The sequence below is a fragment of the Pterocles gutturalis genome, unplaced genomic scaffold (assembly GCF_000699245.1).
Source record: "Pterocles gutturalis isolate BGI_N339 unplaced genomic scaffold, ASM69924v1 scaffold30821, whole genome shotgun sequence".
Classification (NCBI taxonomy): Eukaryota; Metazoa; Chordata; class Aves; order Pterocliformes; family Pteroclidae; genus Pterocles; species Pterocles gutturalis.
Window position 1 is genome coordinate 1 of NW_010101772.1, and position 13,870 is coordinate 13,870.

A 13,870-nucleotide genomic window follows, 5' to 3' on the forward strand; every position below is an offset into this window, starting at 1 on the left:
ATGCCGGAGCTGTCTGACGGAGAGGAGGCCTGGGAGGAGGAGGAGGAGGAAGGCGCCGCTGCTGAGGGCCTGCAGACCCGCTGCCTCTTCTGTGACAGGTGGGGTGGCGGGGGGAGCCCCGCGGTCTGCCTTCGGTGTCCCTGCGTTCCCCCCGCCCGGCCGAGGGAGCTCCTGAGGCGCGATCGTACCCGCGGAGCCTCTTACAGAGAAGTGTGGGGTGCGAGCGCCTGAATTCAGCCTGCGGGAGGCAGCCACATCAGAAAAATAAATCATACGTAGTTTGTAAAAGTGCTCTGTAGCTTGGCGATCCTGTGTACGGCCTTTGTAGAGCTAAAGGTCTGTTAAATCCAGGCTACGGGAGGGAGGAATTACGTGGAAAGCGGGTAATTTCCCTCTCCTCACCCAGAAGCCGTGTGGAAGTTCATCTCTTTAATTTTTGTCTTTCATCTCTGCCCCTTGTCGGTAAACAGATGAGAGTTTCTGCTTTGATGCAGTGGATATATATGGCTGGCTAACTCGTATACCTGCAGTTCTTTGATTCAGGTTTAATGTTGTCTTTGCTCTTAAGGAGTTTTTGAAAGTTACCAGAGTTCACATTTTTGTCAAACAAAATGTTCGTGTTTATAATTTATGTCGCAAACTGTTTTGTAAACAAGGTAAAAGCTTCTTTGCCAGGTATGTAAATAAGCAGGCACCTTAAGCAAAAAAAAAAAAAAAAAGCCAAAAATTGTGTGTTCTGAACAAATTACTTTGCAGGTCAGAACAGTGCATGGAAAACTCGTGAGCGTTACAACATCTAAACATGCTAATTCTGCATGTTTAATAATTTGTTATTTACAGGTTGTTTAGTTCTGCTGAAGATGTATTCTCCCACTGCAAAACAGAGCATCAGTTTAATGTTTGTGATGTGATCAAGAAACATGGTAAGTTTTTTCTCAGGAGCTGTTATTTTCTTATGCCTATCAGCATCTTGTTTAAAATCCATTGTGAAGATTAGATGGTTTCCAACTGATTTCCTGGTTGTAGCTGAAGATTCCAAGATTGAATGAGATAAGCTGTTTTAGAAAAATGCTTGTGTGTTATCTTTATACTGGCTGGTTCTTGTATGCTTTATCTACTGGTAAAGCTTTCAACTAGTAACAAAAGTAAGATTGATTTCTACTGTGCTGAGTGCTTACTGCCTACTTGATCGACCTGAGCCAGAACACTGCATGCTGGAGTAAGAGCTATTTACCTATCTGTGGGGTCCTCTTGCCTGACTAGTGACGTTGTTGGACTCAGGAGTTTAGCAGAGACCAAAGTGGGTGGTCAAGTAGGATTGTGCTGCTGATGTCTTTGAAGGGGCTGTTTGCAGTCTTGGTTTACCTTCTCTCAGGTGATTGTAGGAGGGCTTCAATGTCTGTTTTGTTCTTTCCAAGTGAAGTTCAAGGTTGACTTTTACTTGAATCTGCCACCTATTTAGGCTGAGGTGGTGACTGAAGGACTTATAGGAGGATGTATGTGAAGCACTAGGAAGTGTTTAGAAATCTGTATGTAAAATTGTAAGATCTAGTCTGTTTTCTGTATAAAATCCACCAGAAAGTATTCTGAGTTTATGCAGCATCCACACCATTCTTGAGGAAAGTACATAATTGTATTTAAACTGCTGTTATTTTTGAGCAAGGTGGCAGTTTTAAATCAATATGGGTGTGCATCCGTGATGAAGTAGGATTGTTAGCTACAATTGATGAATAGGATCAATTTATATTTTATTAGACAGAAAGGTAAAATTATGAACAAAGGAGCACAACACCCAAAGTATCAGCAACGTAGCTAGCAGGAGATAAATGTGGCTGTCCTGATGTCGTTACTTGCCAGATGAATGAAATCCCTGTTCAGAAATCACATTCTTGATTTGCAGCAAACGTATTTGTCTTAAGGGTGCGAGTTTCCTGCTTTAGTCCTAAAGAGAAGAAAAATGTAAATGACAAACTTAGATAGGAAGACTGCACTAGATAACGATGTACCCCCCAAGGGGAAGGTGGGGCCAAGTGAAGAAGTAACTAGTATTCATATGAGTGTAAAATATTTATGGATTTCCTGTAATGCGAGCTCTCTATTTCTTTTTTTCTCCTTTTTTTTCTTTATAGGACTTGATTTTTATGGATACGTTAAACTAATAAACTTTGTTAGATTAAAGGTAGGTGTGCTGCATACTACTTCCCTAATCTGTATCTGGAGAGTGGGAAATCAAGATGCTGTGCTTTCAATTTGCCCTTTTTTTAATAACTACATGAAATTTTGTATGTCTAGAAATAAGAAATTACAGGAATTAAAATGGCTATTGACTGATTTGTTTACATGGGAAGTTGTTTTTATTTTAAATATATTTAATTAATGTGAGTTTTATTATTTCCAGGAGAGGATGTTTAGGCTTACAAAAAGGTCACTCTGTATAGTATCAAGTTGTTTTGTTAATTTATCTTGGCCTTTGGCTCTGCTGTCTTGCTCCAGTGATGGGTTTGCTTCTCGGTAACTGAAGTTTCTCAGTCGTTGCATGCATGTTAGTGCAAAAGACTCCTTCCTGGGGATGTGAGCTGGCCAGACCCCTACTGCACTGTTAGTAAGGACAACACCCGATTCCTTAGGTCACAGAACCTAAAATTAATCTCTGCTAAAATAATACAAGAAACAAGAAAGCTGATGGGAAGTGACAGTTTTAAGTTAGGCCTGGGTGTATTTTGTGACTTTGATGTATTTTCTTTGTCTGCTTCTTGAGAGTTTAGGTTTAGACTTAATACCACCTTATATAATTAAGCATTTTTTACTTAAATCTTTAAAGAATTGTTTAAGGCGTAACTAGCTCTGCAGAGTAAACAGAAATGGAAAAACCGAAGTCCAGTATCTGACATCTCCTTTCCTGGCAAAGTACTAACTGTCTGGATGCGAAGAGGAGGGAAGATAGCATTTCTGGCTTTTGTCCCTGCAGCAGTGTTCATGTAAAAATACTTCACATGATTAGTATCTTGGCTTTATTGATTAGCCCTGTTGTAAGCTATGGGTTTTACACAATCAAACTCCTGAGGAAACTTGGTTCCTAATAACAGTGTAATCCTAAGTGTCCTTCGAATGTCTATCAGTCTGCTGCGCTTTACTGCTTGTACTGAATTCTGCGATCTTGTGGCTTCCTGGGCTTTGGGACCCAGACTAGCTCACAGACGTAGTTTTATCCTATTCTCTGGTCACCATTGTTGTAGTGTCAGTGCGTGAAGGTGAGTACTTGTTCTAGCATGGAAGGATGGAAGCCAGAAGTTCATTTCTTCACTATTCTTGCTGGCCATGCTTTAAAGTAGTATCTTTCTCAGCCTTTGCTACAAAACTACTTTGATAATACCCCATTTATTTTAATGGGTGGAAGAACAGGTCTTTTTCTTATTTTCTTGAATGAAGTTGAAGGGTTGATGTTTTCTAAGCAACTTGGCTTACATGCTGCTCTTCTGTCTAGAAACCAACAGCAGCATATTTGAGTTCACTCAGCAGCCCACTGCCTTGGGAAGGAGAGGAATATTTGAAACCAGAGCTAGAAGATGATCTCCTACTTCAGTTTGGTAAATAAAGACATTTCAGTATGACTGTACTGTGTTGTGGGGTAAATGTGGTATTGGCAGAGTTCCTGTCGTATGAAGCATCATCACGATTACTCAGTTGACTTGGGTACATGGGAAAGTCCATGTAATACCCGAAGTCATGACATTAAGTCACACTCTGAAATTTTTACCACACGTTATATGCTGATTTTCAATGGCTGAGATTTGCATAGCCCTGTTTATTTTCTGCATTTGCTTATTGCAGATATGATGTTCATAGCGGAGATGCTGTATGTAGTAATTAAGCAAGTCAAAGAGGCACTCCACCCAAATGGCATTGGAAGACTTATGAAGCTTTTAAAGCTTCTAAATGTAGGTATTTAAAATCAGATGCATTAATTCGAAACTGTATGCTAGAAGTAAGGACTAAGTAATTTGCCTTGTTGAAAATATCTTCATCTTTTATACAAGTTGTATTTTGGACCAACCAAATGTAAGATATTAGAGCTGCATAGAAGAGTTCTGCTGCTTTAGTGATTCTAGCAATCAGTACAAGCAACCTTAGTTTCTCTCTCATGACAGTTCATCAGATGGCCTTGAGAGAATTCATTTTGACTTGTGAACTTAGTTTTGCTTCACGTGGTCCTCCCAGTTTCTTCCTATTTTGCAATTGATTGTACATCTTTCTTTCACATAAAGGAATAGAGTTTTTTTTAAGGAAGTTTTTGCCTGATAAGCTGACAGTAACTTCTTACTATATCCAAAAAACACAGTAGCACCATTTTTTTTTATCCACTGACATTTGTTGAAATCACTAGCTGAGTTTAGCAAGAGGTGAATGGGACCTAGTGCTGAGTCTGAGTTTTGGTAGTTAAAAACCAGTTTCATCTAGCTTCCTTCTGTTTCTGCTCTTTTGAGTTTTGTGTGATCATAAGCTTTGTAAAAGCCTTAGGAATTGGTTTTAAAATAAAGAGTTGCTGTCTAATTACTAAGAAATTTGAAGTTTATAAACCCTCTTACCTTTTACCATTAACAGCCCTTTCGGCCTCAGAATAACGTAACTGGAAAAACAGAGCATAGGATTAACTTAAGCTAAACTAATGTCTCTCTTTATCAATAACTGAGTACTGCTATTTAAAGAAAGTCTGAATTCTGGATTTATTTGCTTTGTGAGCTTTAAGCTTGCTATGCTTTCACTAAGTAGTATTGTGTTCTGCAGTTAGTCCTGTCAAATTCAGCCGTGCTTCTTGTAAAGCAGACTACAATTACAAATTGTCCAAAGACAGAAATAGCAATGCTGGAAACATCATATGTTTATGAGCTGCTGTGAAGCAACACTGGACTGGCAGGTTTTTTTTTTGCTCCTCATTTCATCAGATATAGAAGATCTTTGTGAACCTACAAACGTTTTGCGTTCTAATGGTTTAAATGATACCACGGTGCTCCTTGAACAATTAAAACATGCGGAACACAGAGCAAGACTTGCAGAAGCAGCCTTGGCTAGAGCACAAGATGATCTTCAAAAAATGAAGTAAGTGTTTGAACTAAAGTGGTTTTTTTGTGTGATGTATTTTAGGTGAGATTAGATGTTCGTGTTTAAAGACCAATAGGAATTCAAAGAAGGGGTAGAATGTAACTATGGAATAAAACTCATAATTTGTGGGGACTGTAGGTTTTGCTTTTATCTTGCAGATGGTTAGTAAACATCTTCTAGATGATTAGTAAAAGCTGCACAAATTAAAAGCGTGCTTAGGAAAATGAAATAAGTACATGTCCCAGAAACATGTGTTTTGCTTCAGGCTGCTCTATGTTTTTCAGACACTCTTCTGTCAGTCCTTTAAATATGAGTTTAAACTTTGAAGATCTACCCAATGGCAAAGAGGGAGATATTGACAAATTAAATACAGGACTCTAAACATTTTCAGAGATGGCTCCAAAAAATGATAGTTAGTAGTAGAATCCAGTTACAGTTTGGAGAAACCCTCAGTTAAATTAATAAACCAACTTTTCAATTACGTTTGTTTTCAGTCTCAGGTGTGAGTTCTGTTAGTAGGAATATTCAGTGCATTGCAGTCGGGAATCAGGACATCCCCATAGCTGTACATGCTACTTCTAAGTCTTCGGGTCTTCAAAATGTGGGTTGTCGATGCCAATGGATACAAGGGGAATGTAAACTTCTTATTGGGTCACATAGGATTAAATCCTGTACAAACATGTCATTTCAAGATCACACTGGTAGGACACTGAAGAACTGAAATTACATTTAAGAGACTTGGAAAAATAATTCAGTTCTTTCATGGAAAAGTGAAGTGGCAAAAACCTTGTTTTGTGAAATACATTTGAGGGTTTGTTGTATGTTTTGAGAATACATGCTTGATGTTATTAGTAACTAAGTGTACCAAAATAAATTCATAGATTTGTTCAAATACTACTATCTGTGAACAATTATACATGTCAAAAATGAACAGTTTTAACTTTTGCAAATTGTACTTTATAGTGTACAGTACCCTTTGTCTATATTGTGTGTTAATCATCATAAAGAATAAGAATGAGGGAAATTTGTCACTGTACTTGGGTAACTTTTTTTTTTTTCCTGTATATTGTCTTGATCTTGTTCCCTTCTTTATCATTTAAAATAAGATCCAGACCTTACCTGTATGTCAGCAAGAACAGGAAGTTTCTGATACTGAAAAACTTTTAATACAAATTCCCTTAACATCTTTTTCCATCCAAGCTAGTTAAGCAGGGAAGTACTTTGCACATCAGGACTGAAATAATATTTTTGGGTTTGTTGTTCTATAAGGATGGTACTAGTAATGGGATGTTACCTACAGCTTCCATACATTAAGTTTCTATTTAAGACAATGTGACCACTGTTAAAGTTGAGATTTGGCTGCTTTGGAGTAGTCTAGGGTGTAAGTTTGATGATGGACTTGATGATGGACTTTGGAGGAAGGAGATATTCACTTTATTATGGGTATAGTGTGAGCTCTTGTCAACTTTTAATTGCAGTGTTTTCGGGATAAAATCCTGAATTTGTGTATTTTGTCATCAAAACTGCTTTGAGAAGTGTGAAGAGAACATGCTTACTAGGAACATAAGGCCATGGAAGAGGAAAAATAAGCAGCGTGAAATTAAAGTAATAAATTGAATTTTAAGTTCTAGTTTGTGTCCACCCCAATGCTTCAGTTTTAAAGTACTATCTTCTAGCTTCCACTAGTCATGCAGCGTTGTATGGTTTGGAGTTCTTGTGTTGTTTGCTGTTTCGAGTCCGTATCTGCATCACACAGCCTAAGACACATGTTGTCCCCCATTGACTTTGACTGCCGTGATCCTAGCTTTTGTCCTAGTGAGTGCAGAATAGATAATTCCTTCTTAAAAACAGAAACGAAATCCAAATGTTTCACTGCTGATATTTGCTGGATGAAAGCAGAAAGTAGTCACTATGGAGGGTGAGGTGCAGCAGCCTGGAGGAGCCGGTAGAGGGAGGTTGTGCACACTTCAAACCGGTTCCATTGTTGCCAAAGCCCCTGTGCAGTCTGGATTCCCCCCCCTGCTTTCAAGCCCCTTCTCCCCCCCACTCTACCCCTGCCTTCTTCTCATGGTCCCATAAACATGTCTCAAGGGTATATTTCAAATTGATTACAGACAATTTGCACAGGACTTCGTGATGAATGCAGATGTCAGAAGCTGCTCATCATCCGGTGCCATTGCAGACCTTCACGAGGATGAGGATGGTGTTTACTTCAGCTCCTATGGACATTATGGGATACACGAAGAGATGCTTAAGGTTAGAAAGTCCTCTAAATTGCATCATAGTAGGACTAAGGAGGAGAGATGGAATGAAGTGGGCTGTGTGCCCATAAATATGCTGCAGAGCAGCTGCATTTTTAACCCCTTTGATACATGATAGATTTTTCCTAGGAGTTGGGTTGAGAGATCTTTTTCCAGTTTTATTTCCTTTGTGTAAATTTTGTTTACGGGAAGCACTAGGAACATAAAATCATGTACTCTATAAATATGCTTGAAGATATACAACAATATCTGTATCACAACCTTACCTTCCCAAAAGCAGCTTTTTCCTGGGTGCTTAAAAGAAGATAAAGGATAAAACATGGTACAGGCAGTGAATATTTTTCTTGAGTTTGTTTTCCTAACAATTGAAAAACCATTTCACAAATATTGTGGTTTCCTATTGCACTAGGTAAACAGAAATTGTTGGTATTTGCACACAGTTCAGTGTATTGATAACATGACAGTGAACAGCTGGAGGAACTGTATGCTCCTTTTTAATGGTAAAGATAAAAAAAAAATGCTTAAAACTCTCCAAAGGCAAACCTGTGTATGCCCTTTTAACCTTAAAAAAAACAAATGCAAACCTCAACAACTTATAATTGACATGTAAGTCAAAATCTCTTAATGCTTCCTTTCAGAGAAAACATCATATTTGTGAAAATCAAAAACAGATTTTGTCATTTTAAGGCAGAAATAAATAAAAATCCTGCCTAATGTAGAGATAGAATATGAAGTTGTGAAGTGACTTTCTCCATACAGATAGCATATGAAATTTTCTGCTTTGTAAATGATTTAGTGGCCCCAATGTAGAAATACACATGAATCTGTGTTAAGAATAGTATAAGCATGAGGTTAATTTTAAGGGGGAGGATTTTACAGAAGCACAGAGATGTTTGTGGAGGTAGAAGAATGTTTTCCAAAATGTGTAGTCTAGAGAAATATATTTAAAGTCTTGAAGATAAATACAAATAATAGAAGTTTGCTTTTGTTGTTGTATAAAGGTGTCATTTGAGATGTTATAGGCTATAGGATGAGGAAGCCTTTCTGTTTGCTAATAAAGTTTATAATAATTCTGCATCTCTGCAGAAGGAGATTGGTACAAAATCATGTTTTATTTGTTTCAGGGAATGTTTATCAGGATGCTTTTAAGATGACTTTTTGAGTTTCCTAAACATAGGAAAGCAATTGATTTCTACCATGTGTGCATTGAGTTTTTTCCTATATGCTAGGCATTCACTTTGGTGGTTTTTATTTGTCTGTTTTGAAACATTTTTCTTATGCCTGCTAGTGGTAGGATGAAGTTTCAAAATTTTTTTCTGCAAATACTTCAGGGATGGAAGAACATTGCTACTTTACACTGGCCAAATGGCTAGTGTTTCCCCTTGTTCTATTTTTTTGCTCGAGAATTTCTCAACTATCATCATAATAAATTTCCTTACCAATTTAATTAAAAAGAAACCAAAAAAAGCATTACATTGAAATGACGAGTGAGAGAATGGAATTGATGAATCAAGAGACCTGAATTGAATGACCGTGGCTTACTTGAGCAGCAGTGCATATAGTAGAGACAGCAGCTAGAATTGTACTGATTAAGTTGGGGCAGTGCTGAGGCAATGGGAGTGGGCAGGATGTAAGGCTGAAAGCTTTCCAGCTGGCTGCTTTCTCGATTGATGCTGAACGTTCTGATTTTTTTTAACTTTTTTGGTCGTTTCAGCAAATCCTATTATATACTGCAGTAGAGGTGAAGCACTAAAAATAGTTGCTCTGAATATAACGTCACAACAAACCAATATGATTTTAAAGGATCCCAGGTTTTTTGTTCATGTTAATTATGTATCATTTTAAAGTACAATTTTCTAAAATCATCCCTAATTTTTTCTTTGGGCTCTGTGTGTGATAATCCTCCTAAACTTAAAACTGAATTTTAGGATTTTTCAGGCCTTAAAATAAATTGTCTTCAGAATTTTTATGAACATATCCTTTATTCTCAGTCTATCTTGTTTTTCTGATAAAGTAGACTTTGTTCTTTCTCACTAGAGAAAATTTCTTTAGTTTCTGTATTGTTTTTAAAAGTTCTTACCTGTCATAGTAGAAAAACACTAACTTCAATATAAGCAGTTGGATTTTATACTTCAGTATTATTTGTAGACTTGTATTTCCTAGATAAAAATTGCATAAATTTTTTCTTTTACTTTGCTGTAAGACTTCAACTGCAACAGCAATTCTAAAACCTATTCTTGGCTGTCAATTTGTGTACCTGCTGATGCATATTAAGAGAATCAATGTTTTAATGTATTGCCTGGTAAATTGAGCTATACTGCTAGCTTTGAAATACTAAGATACTATAAATGTTTAGGTAAATGCTTGAAAACATTCCAGCTTCTCAGGTCATGTTGTACTATGGTTAAGTTTGTTTATGTATTATATGGGCTTTCATAAAATGGGCTGTACAGCTTCAATTACTGTCTTCCTGTCAGGTTTGCAAATTTGCACTTTGTTCAGAAATGGAAAAGGTTAATCTGATCCATAAATTCTTTTTTAAGGAATCTTTGTGTCACAGGAGTGCCGGAGAGTAAAATGATACAAAACATCTTATGAGCTCGTGACTCAAATTTTTACCATTGTATAGAAGGTTGTTACGTAAAGTTGATGCAGTATTGCCACTCTATGATTACTGCTGTGCCTGGAAAGTGGTGAAAAGGTATTAAGAACTTTGAAACCTTCAAAATCAAATATAGTGGGTCAGAAAAGTATAAGCTAATTTCTTATTTTTCCTGTAGAAGCTCAGCTGGCTTCGTTTGCAAAGGCAATACATTCTGAAAGAATATAGTATGGAAAATGTCATGATTGCAGAGCCCTTATAAGTACAGTAGCCACAGAATATGTTTAGGCCAAGTTAAAAAACAAGTTTTTCAGCATTTTTGAATGATATGCTGTACATAAGTAGAAAAAGTGAACATGGTTTTTTATTCTCTAAATCATAGGATAAAGTGCGTACAGAAAGCTATCGTGACTTCATCTATCAAAACCCACATATCTTCAAGGACAAAGTAGGTAAAACAGCTCAAAAAATATGATAATTTCTGCACTTTATTTTTTCTCCAGTGGTAGAAATCCTTCAGGTTGGCTACTTTGTAGCTTTGGGAATGGAATATCTCGCTGACAAGATTTTATTTAATGTACTGTGGCTTTATTGGGTGGTAGAGTGCTATTCAGCTGCTGGAGGGTGCAAAGTGCTGATAACAGAAGTGCTGATCGCTATTGTCATTGTTCTGTGTGCCATGTCAGGATGTTCATTAATTATGTTGGCGGGGTTAAGTTGAACCTTTCTTGTCCAGTATATTAAGTGGAATCTATCTTAAAGGGCCTCTTTACCAGAATCTTAAGTGAATTTCAATTTGTGCCTGATACAGTCAAAACATCCTGGAAACACTGTGTAATTAAAACTGGGGAATATTTCACATGCAACTGATCTATTGAATCAGTGTTGTTTAGTTTCTCCAAACTAGATTATTATTAAGGGACTTAGGAACTAGTATTCCACTTGGCAGTGAGGAGAGGTTGCACTGACTTTTGTTTTTGATCTTACTGTGGTTATGACCCCTGCACAGTTGTGATTCTTTTCTTGTTTTCTGTATTTCTGCTGGCTATTTCTGGTGGGTTTGTTGTGTTCTGAGTTATGCTGCTTCTATTCTGAATTAGCTTTCGTCTACTTAGTGCTTACACTTCTTAAGCTGTGTATGGACATTTCTTAATGTGAAACCAGGATGTCTAGGTTTATGGAACGTAATCACTGTGATTTTAATTTTGGTTGAGACTTCCTTAATAAGTGATAATACAAAGCTTCAGAATAGTTATGGAAGTAATAAAAGTGCACCCATCTCATAGTTCCTCAGTTGGAAATTGTACTAGATATTTATATTTATTTTATTTGTTATTGCAACATCCACAAGCTGTTTTCTGAACTCAGTGTTTTTGCAGCAGTTTTTGATTAAGACACCTCTTATCTCAAATTCACAGTGTATCAAACCTGTCATAGTGTGTTGAAGGTGACTAGAAAGAAAGATTCTCAATTGCTTCGAGAAGCTGTTCCCAACAGCTTCCATCCAGGTGACCAGTGCCCCACTTAGCTTTTGTGTCTAACTAAATGTTGATGTAGCTTTCACTTGGTAGGCTGTTATGGAGAATATATGGGATTTTTTTTCAGAGTCTAGCTTCAGCGTGACATCTGTTACAGACTTCTGCTGAAGGAACTGTTAAGATATTTTGCTTAACTTATGTTGTTATATGATGCTCTGGGAACCATATTAATGGGTGAAACTTCCACCTTGAGGAAATAGGCTGTTTTCACTTAAAGTTGGATTACAATTGAAAAAAAAAGTGAGTAAAAGTCTGATACCATATTTCTTAGAACTCCCACATGATATTCCTCCCTAGAAAATACATTGTGATGCTTTTTGTTGTTGCTGAAAGGACACCTGTGATGTGGGTTGGGAGGAGCTTGTTCAGAGAGCTTAATTGATCATACCAGCTTTTGATACAAATCTTCAGTATCCCAAAGAGGTGTGATTGCATGGTAACAGGTGTTAACAGAATACCTAGGTTTGTTTCTTAGGCATACCTTACTCAGAACTGGCCAATTTGTTTGTTTATTCTCTCTCAGCTTTCAAAAGAATTATTAAAACTTGAATGAATCCTGCTTGCTGCCCTTATTTTCAACCTGTCAAAAGTACTTGAGATGAGCATAGGACAATTTAGATTACCTAGCAGGAGTAGTTAAGGTGGCCTTACTCAGTAAATGTGATCCATTTTACAGAGAGTATTTTTCTGTAGAAAAATGATTGGTTAGAAAAGCACCATTGCCATCCTTAGTTTTGTTGTAGAATAAAAGTCTGAGGCAGGCATCAGTGCTATATCAAGGGGGAAAACATGAGGTTTTGAACATTGTTCCTGCTAAAAGTTAGTTGATGCAATGAATTTAATTGTCCAAATTACCTGACCTCCTGTTGTTCTGAAGTGGGTTTTTTTTTCTGTTACTAAAAGTAGAATATCAGTTTTGATTAGACTGCAGAGAAGGATGTGATGCTGCAGTATAGTCAAATCACCAGTCCACCTGCTCCAGATCTCTGATGAGAGGCCATATGTGATCACTGCAAGAACGTGTTAGCTGTAGACCCTTGTCCTTAGGCTAATTGGTGATCATTTTGCTTGTCTTGCTGTTCCTCAGATGTGTTCAAGCTTGTATATTTTCTCTCCCATGCCTTTTTCTCCACCCCCATCCCCTGCCTAAGGCCAGATGAGTTCCATCTGGGTTTTTAAGTGACCAGGGCAGCTGTCCAAAGTGGTGTCTGTTTTGATTTTTTTCCAATTTGTGGTGATTGCTCTCTTTCATACAACTGTACATCGAGATCATTCTTTCACAGAGGTTTATTTTTGGCTCTGACTTCCAGCTTTCATGGCTTAGCAATTTTGTTAACTACCATGGGTAAAGTGTTAGAATAGATGATGTTAGGGGGCGTGAGATTTCAGCAGCTGCAAGAACATTGATTTTTACTTTCCCTTCCTGTCTCCAGAAGACTTCAGCCTAGGGATTTCTGCAGCCATTACACTCACATGTAACTTGTAAATGAGTTGTAGAATTGACTCCCATTGGAACATAGCTGCAGAGAGTTCCAAGTGGAATAAGTAACTCTGTCTGCAGCTTCTGTGGACAGCCTCTACACAAGACGTTGTAAAAAATTCATCACACTGTTTCCTAGTTGGATTCCAGATTGTAAATTGTTCTATAAAGACAGGTGGCAGTCAGCTCTTCAGTCATTGCTTCCCAGTACACCACAGCAGAAGCTCCCTTGCTGTGCTGCTAAGGATAAATGGCTATTTTTATTCACGCTGGCTTCAGAATCGTTACTCTATATCCATCATCAAAATGTATAGAATTGTATGCAAGGCAAGCAGGCCTATTTGCAGAGCATTCAAGTACTTACTTTGATACTAGTCAGGTGAAATTTAAAAGTGCACATGCATGTTTTTGTTGTGCCAAAGCAAGAGTGCTCAACAGCTCATAAGCTGGAAAGTTTGTCAGTAAGGTGCATTATTGCCTTCAAATATTGGGTAAAATGGGGTTATAATTTTCAAGTGTGGGATTGACTGCTGAGTGATTTGATGCCTTCTCTGGAAAATAATTAATGTCATGAAAGCTGTGAGGACAGTTTTTACAACACTGAATGCTGTGCTAAGGAGAGACACTGAAATAACTTAATTTTCCTTTCTAATACATTATTTTTATGACTAGTAATTCAGACTCAATGTTCCTGTTATCTTAGAAGTGTTTTACTAAGTTGTGCTTACTCTCTTGTTTAGGTCTCTTGTATGGGAAAGGAAGTCTGTCTTTACAGTTCCGATTCTGTTAATTCTTAAATGCTATGCGTGTTATGAGTGACTGTATATAGTGTTTAGGAAGCTTTTTTTGGTTTTCGGATTTCAGACCATTTTGGGGTTTAGTGCTTAGA

At 37.4% G+C, this 13,870-nt stretch overlaps 1 protein-coding gene across 1 annotated transcript in view; it reads left to right on the plus strand.

The window, feature by feature from the left end:
• The window catches only part of PRMT3 (protein arginine methyltransferase 3), a 44,213-nt gene continuing 30,343 nt past the window's right edge, over positions 1-13,870 (plus strand). Inside the window, exons 1-7 of the mRNA XM_010084441.1 lie at positions 1-98; positions 841-923; positions 2,130-2,179; positions 3,485-3,587; positions 4,944-5,097; positions 7,215-7,356; positions 10,346-10,411. Coding sequence (XP_010082743.1) covers positions 1-98; positions 841-923; positions 2,130-2,179; positions 3,485-3,587; positions 4,944-5,097; positions 7,215-7,356; positions 10,346-10,411 — 696 coding nt within the window. The remainder of the gene's footprint in view (positions 99-840; positions 924-2,129; positions 2,180-3,484; positions 3,588-4,943; positions 5,098-7,214; positions 7,357-10,345; positions 10,412-13,870) is intronic.